The sequence below is a fragment of the Silurus aristotelis genome (assembly GCF_946808225.1).
Source record: "Silurus aristotelis genome assembly, chromosome: 1".
NCBI lineage: Eukaryota > Metazoa > Chordata > Actinopteri > Siluriformes > Siluridae > Silurus > Silurus aristotelis.
In genome coordinates, this window is record NC_139574.1 from 29506792 (window position 1) to 29522893 (window position 16102).

The window sequence follows — 16102 nt, forward strand, 5'->3', positions numbered from 1 at the left end:
GCCATGTACTGTACATATGGAATATAGCATGAAGCTAGTTTGCAAGCCCTCGTCCCTGGTTAGGCTAAGGTTAAAACAAGCAAATGAAAAACCAAAACAAGGCAATCATCACAAAAATCTAATGAGTACAAATAAATGAGTTTATACAAATAACTCTATACATATGTATATGATGTCTAAATAATTAACAATAGCACAATGACATACGCACATATTTAACATTATGCATAGTCACAAACATAACATATAAATCAACTTGCACAAAAAAAGGCAACGTAAACTTAACCAGCCAGATTAAGCCTATTCAACTCCATAATCACATTGCTGTAAAGATTTCAGCCACTGTTTCAACATTGTTGAGAAAACTGTTGGTTTTAGGTACAACTTTAGATTATCAGGCATAGTGTTCCATAGATGTGACCCTTTCAGTGAAAAGGATGATTGACCCACAGTAGTTCTACATCTTCGGACTCTACAGTTCCCCTGTAATGTGCTTTCTGATAATAAATTAAATTTATAAGAGAGAGAGAGAGAGAGAGAGAGAGAGAGAGAGAGAGAGAGAGAGAGAGAGAGAGAGAGAGGGAGAGACACAAATTAAAGTATTGTTCAATTAATCACGGTTAAAACAATTGAGGCCATGAAAAGCAATATTGATGGATAAAATGATCATGATTTGGTTCAGTGTCAGGTTGGAGGAAAGTATATTTACCTACAACCTGAGACTGACCCAAATCATGTTCAGATTCTATTCTTCTTCTTTTTTCGGCTTCTCCCATTAGGGGTCGCCACAGAGGATCATCCATCTCCACAACCCCTTGTCCTGTACATCTGCCTCTGTCACACCAACTACCTGCATGTCTTCCTTCACCACATCCATAAACCTCCTCCTTGGTCCTCCTCTTTTCCTCCTTCCTGGCAGCTCCATCCTCAGCATTCTTCTACCGATATACCCCATGTCCCTCCTCTGCACATGTCCAAACCATCTCAATCTTGCCTCCCTCACCTTGTCTCCAAAACGTCCTACATGCGCTGTCCCTCCAATAAACTAATTTCTAACCCTTCAGCTCTGCTACCTCCAGCTCCACATCCTGTCTTTTACTCAATGCCACTGTCTCTAAACCATACAACATAGCAGGTCTCACCACAGTCTTATAAACTTACTCTTGCAGATACTCTTCTTTTACAAATCACTTCTGCCACTCTCCTCCACCCACTCCACCCTGAATGCACTCTTTTCTTCACTTCTTTAAAACACTCTCCATTACTTTGCACTGTTGACCCCAGGTACCTGAACTCCTCCACCTTCTCCACCTCTTCTCCCTGCAACCACACCACTCCACTGCTCCACTCTCATTCACACACATGTACTCTGTCTTACTCCTGCTGACTTTCATTCCCCTGCTGCCTGGAATGTTATAATTTAAACAGAAACAGATGACTGACTTGTGCCTCCTGATCCTGTGTGCCAAAGAATGTGCTTTCTATTTATGCACATTGCAAAGGTGCCTATATTGTGCTTCTATATTGCAGCTATGTTGACAATGCAGTGCCAACAGCACTCTCTCAGTATTTTGCTGTGGTTATGGCAAGGTTGCATTATCTGCTGACATCCCAAACACTCTGGCCACTGGTCATTGGCATCATTGGGACCTCATTGAATAAACTGTTCATCCTCCTGGCCAGAAAATGCAATTCAGCACCACAAAAACAGAAAATTGTTGGGGAAAATATAGTATTGCATAAAAAATTAAAGCTTGTGTAAAGTACAGTTCTTGGCTGTTGTCTTACCTTTGCACTTTCATTACAGATATAATATACATTTTCTTAACATGTCAAGCACACATTGCAACTCTTTTTGAACTTCATTATACTTCTCTATCAACATTCTCAAAGACAATAAGGCATCTGTGGTGCTCCTCCTCGGCATGAAACCAAACTGTTGCTCACAGATGGTCACTTCTTCTCTCAGCCTGGCTTCCACTACTCTTTCCCATAACTTCATGGTGTGACTGATCAACTTTATTCCCCTGTAGTTACTGCAGGTCTGCACATCTCCCTTATTCTTAAAGATCGGTACCAGGATACTCCTTCTACATTCCTTAGGCATCTTCTCACTTTCCAAAATCTTTTCGAACAACCTGGTTAAAAACCTCCACTTCCATCTCTCCTAAACATCTCCATGCTTCTACTAGTATGTCATTTGGTCCAACTGACTTTCCACTCTTCATCCTCTTAATCGCTGCTCTCACTTCTTCCTTACTAATCCTATCCACTTCCTGCTTCACTAACTCCACATCATCCAACCTTCTCCCTCATTTTCCTCATTCATCAGCTGCTCAAAATACTCCCTCCACCTTCTCAACATACTTTCCTCACTAGTCAACACATTTCCCTCTCCATCCTTTATTGCTCTAACTTGTAGCACATCCTTCCCAGCTTGGTTCCTCTGCCTGGCCAATCACTACAAATACTTTTCTCCTTCCTTAGTGTTGATCTTCTCATACATACCCTCATATGCCTTTTCCCTGGCTTTTGACCCTCTTTACCTGCTGCTGTATCTCCTTGTACTCCTGCCTACTTTTCTCAGCTCTCTGTTGATCCTAATTCTGTTTTGCCAACCTCTTTCTCCTTATGCTTTCCTGCACTTCCTCATTCCACGACCATGTCTCTTGGTCTTTACTTCTATTTCCAGATGTCACACTAAGTACCTTTCTAGCTGTCTCCCTTATCACTTCTGCAGTACTTGCCACCACCGAGCCCCTGTCTGACTTCTTCCCTGAAAATCACACTATGGTTCTCCTCCTTCAGTTTCCATACAATCTAGATGATGTAGCTCCCCTTAAAAAGAAAATATCATGACATCAAACCAGATTGAAAGTATTTCAAATAGCATGGAAGTAGAGCCTCCTGAGTTATAGAAAAGCTCTTATTGCTGCTAGATTAGCATATTTCTCTACCCTCTTAGAAAATAACAAGCATAATCCTGGATTTTTATTCAGCATGGTAGCAAAATTAACAGGAAACAAAAGCACTGCACTAACATGCACACCATCGATAGGTAATAATGATTTCATAACCTTTTTAAATAATAAAGTTGAAAAAATCCAGAAGATTAATATAAATTCAAATTATTTTATATATAACCCAACCAGGGGCGCAATTAACAGTTTTAAGGGGGGTATGCAAGACAGAATTTTGGGCCCACATATATATATATATATATATATATATATATATATATATATATATATATATACACACACACACACACACACACACACACACACACACACACACACACACACACACACACACACACACACACACACAAACACACACACAATGTTATATTATTAGTAATAAAATAATTTGTATTGTTAAAGAAATGTTATAATTTGCTATTGCATAATATGTTACAATATACATGATATAATGAATATAAATGAATATAAATGATTTTCATTTTTTATTAAAACATTTAAAAAAAGACAGATGTATAATGAAAGAGAAATGTAACCGACTAAATACCACAACGAGTCAAGTCAAGTCAAGTCAAGTTTATTTGTATAGCGCTTTTCACAACAGACATTGTCTCAAAGCAGCTTTACAGAAAACAACAGTGCTTCTAAACACATTTTAACTTATGCAGTCTGTAGACAAACCTCATGCGTTTAATTTTATTCATGAGTAAACACTCTCTCAAAGTCAAAAAATAAATAAACATTTTCATCCTATTTTCAGTTTAATTTTATTTACAGGGAATTAATTTTATTTCACCACGGTGTTATTATTTAAAATATATGTGTGTATGTAATTTTGTTCAAATGTTAAAATTTAAAACATTTGAATTGATGATTGTGGGGCCCCCTAGCGTTCTCTTGGGCCCATATGCCTGGCATACTCTGCACCCCCCCTAACGGCGCCCCTGGATATACAAAGTTAGAATCCCACCTTACCAGAAGAGAGTAGATTCAAGATAGAGCTAAAGCACTCATTTATTTTATGTTCTAAAATCCTTAACAGACTCTCAATGTCCTCTGACTTTGTGTTATATTTCTCTTTCAGCTGTTGCATTGTCTTTATAACCTTTCTTGTCTTTACCTCATAGATGTAACCAGTCCTGAAATTGTGGATGGAGTCACACCTGTTGCACGGAGCTAAGGTCCACCGACACCCTGGATAATGGCAGTTCTCCTCACAGATTTTACAGCAAGTTACATTTGTGGTCCGAATGTACAACCAGTTATATGGAATTGTTACCTGTCTTTGTAAGGCTCATCCACTTCAAATTCAAAGTTATCCTTGTCTCTTTTGCTGTAGGGCCTCTTTTGCTTGCTCAAGCTCCTTTATCTTAAATTCCATCATTGTGATTCGATCCTTCAAATTGAAGATGAAAGAGGCCAGTTGTTTGTGACCAATTCTAGTCTTCTTTGTGCTTAAGGATTTTCTTTCTTTAACAAAGATCAGAAATCCCTCCATGTTCTTTTACAACTGAATCCATGATGATTGATAAGCAGTAAATAATTTCGGATCATTATAGTATCCACAACATGTGAAACCTGAAATACACAGTCTCCCCTTTATCATTCTAAGCACATGGGACGTCGGCATCTATGATGGCTTTTGTTAAATTGTGTTTGTCATCTGTGATGAACACAAAAATATTTTTCTCCACATCACTGCTGAATAAAGATCATCAAGAATATGCAATTGCCTGTCATTGATGAAAGTGTTATTTGATGGGACCACAAGACACACTGCATTAATTTCACCGACTCCTCATTAGATTTAAATACTCTCACTAAACCTTGAGCAAGAATTCTTTTTTTGAATGTACTGTGTCTCCAAAGCCATCAATGTCAATGATAGTGAGAGAACATGGTTACACTGTGTGTCACACACTGTGACTGCATGCGCTTTTAAATCATGTTGGTATTTTTTTGTCTCCATGATCTCACACACATATTCTGTCTTTACTCTCAACACCCAGCATGTAGGTGATAATAGCATCGATGAGCGTCGACTTCGCAACTCCTGTTACCCCAACAGTTAATATAGTTTTGTGAGGTTTTCGCTTGTCTTTTTCTCCAAATGTCACTTTCTTCAGTTGTTCACCATCAATGACATTTCTTGTGTTTAAAATATTTTAAACACAATTACACATTCATTAAAATATATATAATGATTTGCTGTTTCTTCTGATTTCATTTAGACCTTCTTCCTTTGAGGTGCAATTCCTGCAATAATATTAGAGATTAATTTGATTATACAGTTTGAGTTGCACCAATTCCTATGATTACAACAAGCTTTTGCCAGGTGCCACTTTTATTTACTTATACTTGTAATAAATTACAAACATCTCTTAAGATTCATAATTTCATAATCTTAAACATAGTTAAAGAATAATGACCAACATAAAGCCTGTTTTGCAATAACAAGAGGAGGAAAAATATGGTCCTTATGGTATAATTTCAGATTATATAAAGAAAATATTAAAAAAGAACTTTGACACTTTGCCATGGTGTATCCAGAAACTGTAGAGTTGTTTTAGAAGTTGTTGCTTACATTTAGTTGTAAAACAATGGAATGTTTCTGTCAGAGGAAAAAGCCGGTTAAAGTTAAAACGTCTAATATTAATGAATGGAATGTGAACGTGAAACTCTCTGAATGTAAATAATCAGATATTCTATAAGCATGCAAGTTTGTTTAATTTCATTGTTTTTTAAAAACGCACTGTTAAAATCAGAACAATGAATAAATAACATTGCTGAGATAAGTCTTTCTTTGCTGTGTGTATAAAGCGTGTATAAAGCCTAATTACTATTATATATATATATATATATATATATATATATATATATATATATATATATATATATATATATATATATATATATATATATATATATATCAGGACTGTCTCTCTTCTCAGTCATGTTTACATCTCTGACTCCCTCTGTCTCATCCACGTTAACCCTATACTGCTTGTTGCCTTTTGTCTTGCTCATTGTTATCTTCATGAACTAGTCTACTGGTGGTGTGTGATAACAGGAAATGCAACACATCAGTAGATTGAAAAATCTGCACAACAACAGGAATTTGGTTGATGGGCTGAAAACATTGACTTAGAAAGATATTGACATTTCACCAAATAGATTCAAACTAAAAGTAACCTATTGGGGAGAGAGATGTTTTAAAGGAGATGAATTTAGTTAAAGCAGATGCAGGTGATTAATAGAAGGGAGAGGCTGAGCGAGAGTGTTGAAGAGTGTTTGAGAGTGTTTGAGAGGGGCATGGCTGGTGGATCTCGGACACATTTACAACCTAAATTCTTATATTTGTTCCATGAAATTGTATTAATTTATTCCCAACAGTCTATTCTCTTATTTCGTAATGTTTCTCTTGGCTGCACTGCTTCCAGATGGTGTATGTGGATGTTTTAGCCTTTATGTGCTGCCATGTCAATCTAATCTGCCCAGAGCCTTTAAAGACAGTACTGCTGGCCTTTTTACTATAGTCTCTATTAAAAATATATCTGTTGTGAAGCAGCCAAGCAACTTCTCTTCATTAAAACAGGACAGAAAATGCAGGTTGCTTACATAACCACACTGAGGTAAACAAGACCCCTTCTGTAGAGCAGACATTACACCTGTTCTTCATCAAGTTGCTTTGCTATTATGTATATACAGGTAGTCGTTGACTTATGACCACGATTGGGACCGACAGACCGGTCGTAAGTAGAGTAGGCTATATGTACAGTACTGTGAAATTATGCCGGAAGCTGGTACGCACTGTCGTACGCCGAGGCTAGCGATTATGATAGTAAGTTGCATAGGTCGTAAGTCGACTACCTGTATGCCAAACTGTATGGTTTTTGACAGTGGGCACGTCATTCAGAAGTGTAAATGTTTTTAATGTATATATTTATATAAACTTTAAAATTTCTTACCTGAGGCATTCACATGTTCTCAAATATGTAAGTTGAAATGTGTAAACACAGCTGCATTGTTAGATGCAATCTGCAATATCATGTCAATTTGACACATCCAGTGTTTTTTGCAGTAGCCCAAATTGCAATAATAAAAAGTGAGAATTAAAACCTCCATGTTTTTTTCTAGATTATTTTAAATGATTAGACCTGTTATGAAAGCAGTTTTCCTGGAAGCACCAACACATGCCCAATACATTACGTGTGTTTTGTTACTGTAACTAATCTGCTTTCATTGTATAATTGCTGGTAAACCGTGATTTACTACATGAGAGCACAACAGGTAGTTGTATGTTTTATTAGTAGTAGTAGTAAAAGAATGGTGCTGGTTTAAGGTTATGTAATATAAAATAACACAGAAGGGATCCTTTATTCTCCTTAATTAACTGGGAGAGTATATTTACTGTATTTTGACTGGAAGGAACCATGATGATGATGATGGTTTATAATAGCGAGTACAGTACCGAATATAAAGCAATGAAAACATTAATAGTGCTTGAAGATTGAAAAAATCAATAATGTATCAGGCACATCAAGGTGGGCTCAGTAGAGCTGTTTGGGTTCTACGGCGCCATGGGTCACTACTACAGTTACTATGCTCACTGTTTCTACGATCGGATGTGCAGTTGAGTGTGCAGTGAAGACAGCAGAGAGAAATGTGCAAAAGATGAAACTTTCAGTGAGTGAAAAACAATGGCATTCTCAAAAATAAGGAAAGTTGGTGTTTGTGGTCCTGAATGATATTGCTGTTGATATTTTATCAATGCAACATGAAGTATAGAAGAGAGCAATGTTAAACATTAGATACATTTAGTTAGGTGAAGACAATACGTGTCAATGTTAAAAATGTAATGAGATTTCCATTTTCTGTTTTTTTAACCAGTGAGGTATGCGTTCATTACTTATGATCTGTAATCTCATTTAGTAGAAACAAAAGCACTTTAGCTTTTCCTTTTATGTATTAATATGTAATGTGTCCAATAAAAAATATTGTCTACACTTAATTCTTTAGTCTGGCAAACATCATTAATTCATGTTTTTAGTTATATAATTGCCCGGACCTCAGCTGGCAAGGAGGGTTCATTTACTGGACCTCAAGGATTTTTAGTTGAAGACTCCTGACATAGAAAGTCGTCTTCAATGGCACGAAAAAACATATCACGAAATGCCATGAGACTGGGCTGGAGAGGGAGTGTATCATAGGAACACTGAGCATGAGGAAGGAATACACTATGTCATTACTTTGCAGAGAAACACACACAAACACATTCTCACCAAGGGGCAATTTAGTAGTACACATTTAAGTATATGTTATTTGGAGGTGGAAGAAAACAGAAGAACCTAGAAAAACCTACATGAAATTGGGAGCTCAAGATCAAATCAAGAACCATGGAGCTGCAAGGCAGTGATGCTACCTCTAAAATTTGTTTCTGAAACATGAGAAACACCACATTCTCACTTTTTAGCAATGAAACTAACTGCTTACATTTATTGCATTACAAGCAAATACGTTTATTGATTAGTAAACTGAAAGGTAAGATAGAAAATAATGTTTAACAGTGCAAGTTATACAAGATATATCAAATACTCAGTGTAGATTTGTTTCCTTATTTCAACAAAACATTTACATTTACACCACACACTTACTGATATTGATTCAGTAGGTCAAGAACTTGGAGTACAATCAGTGCAAAAAGAATCTTTAGCAAAATGTAAAAAAAAAGTAACACTGGAAAAAGGGTATAATAAAATTTTTTTCATTATGAATAACAAAAACACAATAATTAACAGTAAACAGCAAACATTATTTATCACTGATTCCCAACAAGTCAAGCAATAGCAAACTGTTTAAAACATTAAAATGGCATAAGATTTAACAAAACAAAGGGAAAGAAATAAGGCTTCAGAATCAAAACTGTGCATACATTGTTAATCTGGTGACCCTCATCTGGTATTACTGAGTCAGTGTCTACTTAAAATAAAGACAAACAGGAACATTAAAATTTAAACTTTACTATTTTTAAATGTTTAAATGTTTTCTGTTCTGTCTTTTTATTTACAGCAGTTTTGGAACATTCCTGCTTTGTAATATTTATTGTGTGGGTTTCTTCAGTTGATCAAGTGCCTCTATTATTTTATTATGTTTCGTTTTTTTTGCTTCTTCAATCAGGCAGTCCAGATCCTGAACTGTACACAGAGCATCAGTGTTTAAGGCGATCTTCTGCAGGAAGTTCAAACACATAAGACATTCATTCACCTGTGTGGTTATTTTTTTTTCTTGTGTAGATATTTCTTCTTGCAGTTGGTTTATACGTCTTTCATGCTCTTCAGTCTCTGACACATAGTGCTTTTTTAGCTCTTCATTAGTCTTCTTGACCTTCCTTGTTTTCTTCACATAGATCTTCCCCTCTTTAACATGTTTAGTATAGTCACACTTTCCCGGACATTTTGTGCATTTATATTTTGACATGACAGTACACCATGAAAGATCTCTGACCCACCAGCATCCTGGATAGTGACAATTAAACTTACACACACTGCAGCAAGTAGCCTCTTTGCTTGATCCTGATGATGGGTCAATTGGCACCTTTTCTGTGTACTCCTCATCAACTTCATATGTAAATGTAATATTTTTCTCTTTCTCTTTATGGTGCTGCAAAGCTCCAATGGCCTGATCAAGCATTTCCTTGTGCTGTACTGCATGGACTTCATCCCTTATGCTGGCGATGTTTTCTAATAGTTGCTTGCGATGTATCAGCACATTTTGAGTATTCTTCATACTTACTGGTTTGCTCCCTTTTACAAAACTCCAGAAGTCCTCTATGCTTGTTTTAAACAGGTCCCATGCTGCCTGGTAACCTTGGAATAGTTGGTCCATTTTCTCTTCAATGTTGCATTGGACATAAAAGTTTTCACAGTGACAGTTGTCGAATCTGAAATGTACGGGCTCCTTATTATCAGTCTGAGCACATGGGATTTTGGCATCTTTAATGGCTTTAATGGAGTTTGGAGATGCTGTTGGTGCATGTGTGATAAACACAACAAAGTTATTCTTCACATCATTGCTGAATAGTGAGAGAATTGAATTAAAAATGTAGCGTTGTCTTTCAGTGAGTCGAACAGTGCTCGATGACATCACAAGGCACACTGCATCAATTTCATGATGCCAATCATTACATCCAAATAACTCAAGTAATCCTTCAGCAATTTTTAAATCCTCCTTTTTGCCTTCTGTTTTTCCAAATCCAGGAGTGTCAATGATGGTCAGAGAGAATGAGCTGCTCTCAGTAAAGATGTCATACACTGATACCTCATTTGTCTGTGAATCGGATTGGTTTTCTTTCGTCTCTATGATCTCAAACCAGATTTGATCTTCACTTTCAACACCCAGCATGTAGTTCACCAAAGCATTGATGATTGTCGACTTCCCCACTCCTGTTTCTCCCAACATTATTATGGTTTTATGAGGTTTGCTCTCATCTTTTTCTCCAAATGCCACTCTCTTCAGTCTTTCACCATCAAGAAGAGTCCATTTGTTTAGAATATATCTTGTGAGGAATCCATTTATTGTTTGACTGTTTTTGATATATTTATATTGTTGTTCTTTGATTGCAGTTTTCCTAAATAAAAAGATTATTTATGTAAAGGAAAAATCATATTGGTGTTTACAGTAACACATTTTATGGATAAAGTAGTTCCTCTAGAAGAAACCTTACCCATGATGAAAATGCTGACCATCTTCCATGACTGTTTCCTTTACACTAGAATCTAAATATGAGAAAAGAGAGCCAGAGAGATAGTAACAGTTAGTGGCTGACTGTTTAAAAACAATATATTGCAAATACAATAATTTTGGCTGACTCCAACTAAAATTATAGTTAAAATATAAAAGGAGTATTATGAAGAAACCATTTTACACAGTGGATATTCTTTTTCTTTAGAAGACAGCACAAAAATATTTGTTATTCCTTATCAGTGGCTGAAGTTACAATGGCATTTAGCATCTATAGTGGCATGGTTGCTGGAATAGATAAGATTAAGCTAGAGATATTAAAGACACTAAGCAGAGTTGGGATCGTGTGTCTTTTCACTGTTACATGGGCATTTGTAACAGTGCCTCTGGACCAAGTTGATTCAATAGGAATATAGTTCCAATTCTGAAAAATAAAAGGGATCAGGGGTGTGTATTTCAATTACTGAGGAATCAGTATATCTGACATCTAATAAATGAACCCAGGCACCAGGTCTTTACTCTTGTACAGTTGTGTAAGGAGTTATGAGAGCATTGAGAATCTGTAGTTTAGTCTGCTGAGTATTAATTGACTGGAATTAAATTCAGCCACCCCATGTCCACAGCAATGTTTTTTTGCCAGCAATGAGTGGGATTTATGCCCCATGCAATGAAGGTAAATTATTGAGTAATTAGAGCACAAGATTACAATAAACAATCAAAACCAACAATAAACCAGCCTTAATAAATTTTCACTTCCTACAATATACCTGCATCTGCAATATGACAGAATAGGGTCTTTTTTTTTATCAGAGATAAATCATAAATATAGGCAGCTTTCGGTCCAAAATCATTTTCTCTGTGATTTTGAATGTGAGTTTCTGTTTTGCCTTCAAAACAAGTACAATCAGATAGATTTATTTACAAACCCGATTCCAAAAAAGTTGGGACACTGTACAATTTGTGAATGAAAAAGGAATGCAATAGTTTACAAATCTCATAAACTTATATTTTATTCACAGTAGAGTATAGATAACATCAAATGTTGAAAGTGAGACATTTTGAAATGTCATGCCAAATATTGGCTCATTTTTTATTTCATGAGAGCTACACATTTAAAAAAAGTTGGGACAGGCAGCAATAAGAGGCTGGAAAAGTTAAATGTACATATGAGGATCAGCTGGAGGACCAATTTGCAACTTATTAGGTCAGTTGGCAACATGATTGGGTATGAAAAAGCCTCTCAGATTGGCAGTGTCTCTCAGAAGTCAAGATGGGCAGAGGATCACCAATTCCCCCAATGCTGCAGCGAGAAATAGTGGAGCAATATCAGAAAGGAGTTTCTCAGAGAAAAATTGCCAAGAGTTTGAAGTTATCAAAGTGGAAAACTGTTCTGTGGTCAGACGAATCAAAATTTGAAGTACTTTTTGGGAAAACTGGGACGCCATGTCATCCGAAGGATAAGGAAACCCAAGTTGTTATCAGCGCTCAGTTCAGACGCCTGCATCTCTGATGGTATGGGGTTGCATGAGTGCGCGTGGCATGGGCAGCTTACACACCTGGAAAGGCACCATCAATGCTTATAGGTATATCCAAGTTCTAGAACAACATATGCTCAACATTGCATATTTACCAACATGACAATGCCAGACCACATACTGCATCAATCACAACATCATGGCTGCAGAGAAGTAGGATCCGGTTACTGAAATGGCCAGCCTGCAGTCCAGATCTTTCACCCATAGAAAACATTTGGTGCATCATAAAGAGGACGATGCGACAAAGAAGACCTAAGACAGTTGAACAACTAGAAGCCTGTATTAGACAAGAATGGGACAACATTCCTATTCCTAAACTTGAGCAACTTGTCTTCTCAGTCCCCAGACGTTTGCAGACTGTTATAAACAGAAGAGGGGATGCCGCACAGTGGTAAACATGGCCTTGTGTGTGTTGATGCCATGAAATTTAAAATCAACTTATTTTTCCCATAAAATGATACTTTTTTTTCAGTTTAAACATTTGATATGTTATCTGTTATATTCTGAATAAAATATTGAAATTTGAAACTTCCACATCATTGCATTCTGTTTTTATTCACAATTTGTACAGTGTCCCAACTTTTTTGGAATCGGGTTTGTACTTATGTTTTAACATGATGGTTAATGCATGTTTTAATTTATTTTTTGCACAAAATTAAATGGCCAAACAAAAAAAAAACACTTTTACTGTATAAAGCTAAATCCTTAGAGCTAATCCTTACTAAAGTATACTGAGAGGTTGAACAATCCAATAAAGAAATCTGGTATATGGCAATATATGCAAAGCACACATATTGCAAACATGTTCATGTTAAGATCTCACAGACATAGAAATCTATATCAGAGACTTATACATACTGTATATGGCACATATATTTCTAAATAATACAAAAATGGCCATTTCCATACATGTAAAATATATTTTCCCCAATACACACATTAACACAGATGCATATAGAATACATATTTATATATTGGTAAAGGATTGTTCTCCTTGTTTATGTTTATATTTGTATATATATATATATATATATATTCATTCATTCATTCATCTTCTCCCGCTTATCCGTAATTCGGGTCGGGGGGGCAGCAGTCTAAGCAGATTCCCCAGACACTTCTCCGTGTCCAGGGATCGGGCTGTCAAGGCCCCCGCCTTCGATTGCTGCCCAATCCTCTCAGCACCGGTCCCTTACGGTCCCTCCTGCAGGTGGTGAGCCCACGGGAAATATATATATATATATATATATATATATATACAGTGGGTACGGAAAGTATTCAGACCCCCTTAAATTTTTCACTCTTTTTTATTTTGCAGCCATTTGCTAAAATCATTTAAGTTCATTTATTTTCCTCATGAATGTACACATAGCACCCTATATTGACAGAAAAACACAGAATTGTTGACACTGTTGCAGATTTATTAAAAAAGAAAAACTAAAATATCACATGGTCCTAAGTATTCAGACCCTTTGCTCAGTATTTAGTAGAAGCACCCTTTTGATCTAATACAGCCATGAGTCTTTTTGGGAAGGCTGCCACAAGTTTTTCACACCTGGATTCAGGGATCCTCTGCCATTCCTCCTTGCAGATCCTCTCCAGTTCTGTCAAATTGGACGGTAAACGTTGGTGGACAGCTATTTTTAGGTCTCTCCAGAGATGCTCAATTGGGTTTAAGTCATTGCTCTGGCTGGGCCATTCAAGAACAGTCACGGAGTTGCCACTCCTTCGTTATTTTAGCTGTGTGCTTAGGGTCATTGTCTTGTTGGAAGGTAAACCTTCAGCCCAGTCTGAGGTCCAAAGCACTCTGGAGAAGGTTTTCGTCCAGGATATCCCTGTGCTTAGCCGCATTTATCTTTCCCTTGATTGCAACCAGTCGTCCTGTCCCTGCAGCTGAAAAACACCCCCACAGCATGATGCTGCCACCACCATGCTTCATTGTTGAGACTGTACTGGACAGGTGATGAGCAGTGCCTGGTTTTCTCCACACATACCGCTTAGAATTAAGGCCAAAAAGTTCTATCTTGGTCTCATCAGACCAGAGAATCTTATTTCTCACCATCTTGGAGAACTCCATGCGGGTTTTCCATGTGTCCTGCACTGAGGAGAGGCTTCCGTCGGGCCACTCTGCTATAAAGCCCCACTGGTGAAGGGCTGCAGTGATGGTTGACTTTCTACAACTTTCTCCCATCTCCCGACTGCATCTCTGGAGCTCAGCCACAGTGATCTTTGGGTTCTTCTTTACCTCTCTCACCAAGGCTCTTCTCCCCCGATAGCTCAGTTTGGCCGGTCGGCCAGCTCTAGGAATGGTTCTGGTCGTCCCAAACGTCTTCCATTTGAGGATTATGGAGGCCACTGTGCTCTTAGGAACCTTAAGTGCAGCAAAAAGGGTCTGAATACTTTCCGTACCCACTGTATATATATATATATATATATATATATATATATATATATATATATATATATATATATATATATATATATATATACACACACACACACACACACACACACACACACACACACACACACACACACACGAGTGAGTACACCCCTCACATTTCAGCAACCATTGTATTATATGTTCTGTTAGAGTAGTCAATGTGCAGCTTGTAAAAGACAAAAACAAGACAAGACAAGACTTTTTTAATTCCGAAGAAAATTCTTGTGCCAGACACTGCTCCAAGCTAAATGAATACAAACGTAATAGTAATAACTAGTATTGCACATTATAGTTCTAAAAGATATTCCACATTCTAGTGTACATGATATAGTTAAATAATATTGATCAGACACCCCTTGTCCGAAGTACAAAAGTGCTTTGAGTCTCTAGCAATGAATAAATCTACACTGGTACGCTAGATTTTACTTGACATATAACGGAGACGCCTTTCTGAAGCGTCTTTACATGTATTTTGACCGCTCTCACCACCCATACAGTAAGTGCACGATTAGACGCGAAACACTAAACAAAGTGCGGCTGCTTAACCGTGTATTTTCAAGATGCGGCTGCCTTACGGATAGGGCTAAAGCCTGATAATGAAAAGTAAAACATTGTCAAACATTGTCATATTTATTAAAATAGCAAATCCAAACATATTACCTACCTTCTACACTTTTGTCGAACCACAGAAAATCTAAAATGAGTAGAGTGCTGCTTGTATTTATATAACTTTCCCTGTGGGCATCACGTGATTTAAAGGAAATCAGGAAGTTTCCTGTCTTTTAAACAGGGACCATTGTGTTGCATTTTCTCTGTTTTTCTGAATAACTGAACAGCAAAATCTGAAAAGCAAAATTCTGAATGTAATATGGATAAAATTCTGTTCAAGGAATTTCTTCTTTTTTTTTTTTTTTTTTTTTTTAACCAAGAATAATAAATAAATAAATAAATAAATAAATAAATAAAAATTGTAAAAATTTGTCTTGTAATAAACATAAATAATATTAATATACCACAAGCCATCAAACTCCTTAACAGAAGAATAAACTGATTCACACATTTATACACACACACACACACACACACACACACACACAAACACACACACACACACACACACACACACACACACACACACACACACATACTTGTTTTTGCTACATGGTGGGGACTCCCGACTGTTTGGTTACTCTTTTGATAATCTTTATTTTCAGAAATACACAAGTTTAGAGAGATAAATTTTTGTCCGTTTTTTTTCTACTCTGGTGGGGACGTCTCTATTTTAACACAATAATTCCCTCCACACTCACCTCTAAGTTGGAGGGGACTCAGCCTGCTGCTGTGTCAATCCACCCTCACCCTCAGCACTGGAGCTCCACAGGGTTGAGTTCTGAGCCCCCTGCTGT

The 16102-nt window shown here is 36.9% G+C and overlaps 1 protein-coding gene across 1 annotated transcript; it reads right to left on the reverse strand.

Annotated features, from left to right (window-relative positions):
• Positions 1 to 8475: 8475 nt before the first annotated feature.
• LOC310717701 (uncharacterized protein) lies at positions 8476 to 15445 on the reverse strand. The gene is made up of 3 exons (XM_083526110.1): positions 15361 to 15445; positions 10705 to 10756; positions 8476 to 10608 (listed from the first exon to the last, which is right to left on the reverse strand). Exons 2-3 carry the CDS (start codon positions 10731 to 10733, stop codon positions 9081 to 9083), a joined length of 1557 nt encoding a protein of 518 aa, XP_083382236.1. The 5' UTR covers positions 10734 to 10756; positions 15361 to 15445; the 3' UTR covers positions 8476 to 9080.
• Between the last annotated feature and the right edge of the window lie 657 nt (positions 15446 to 16102).

Coding starts and splice junctions, on each gene's coding strand:
- LOC310717701 (XM_083526110.1), bottom strand. CDS start 10,733: ATGGAAGATGGTCAGCATTTTCATCATGG. Junction 10,609..10,704: donor GGTCAGCATTTTCATCATGG/GTAAGGTTTCTT, acceptor CTTTTTATTTAG/GAAAACTGCAATCAAAGAAC.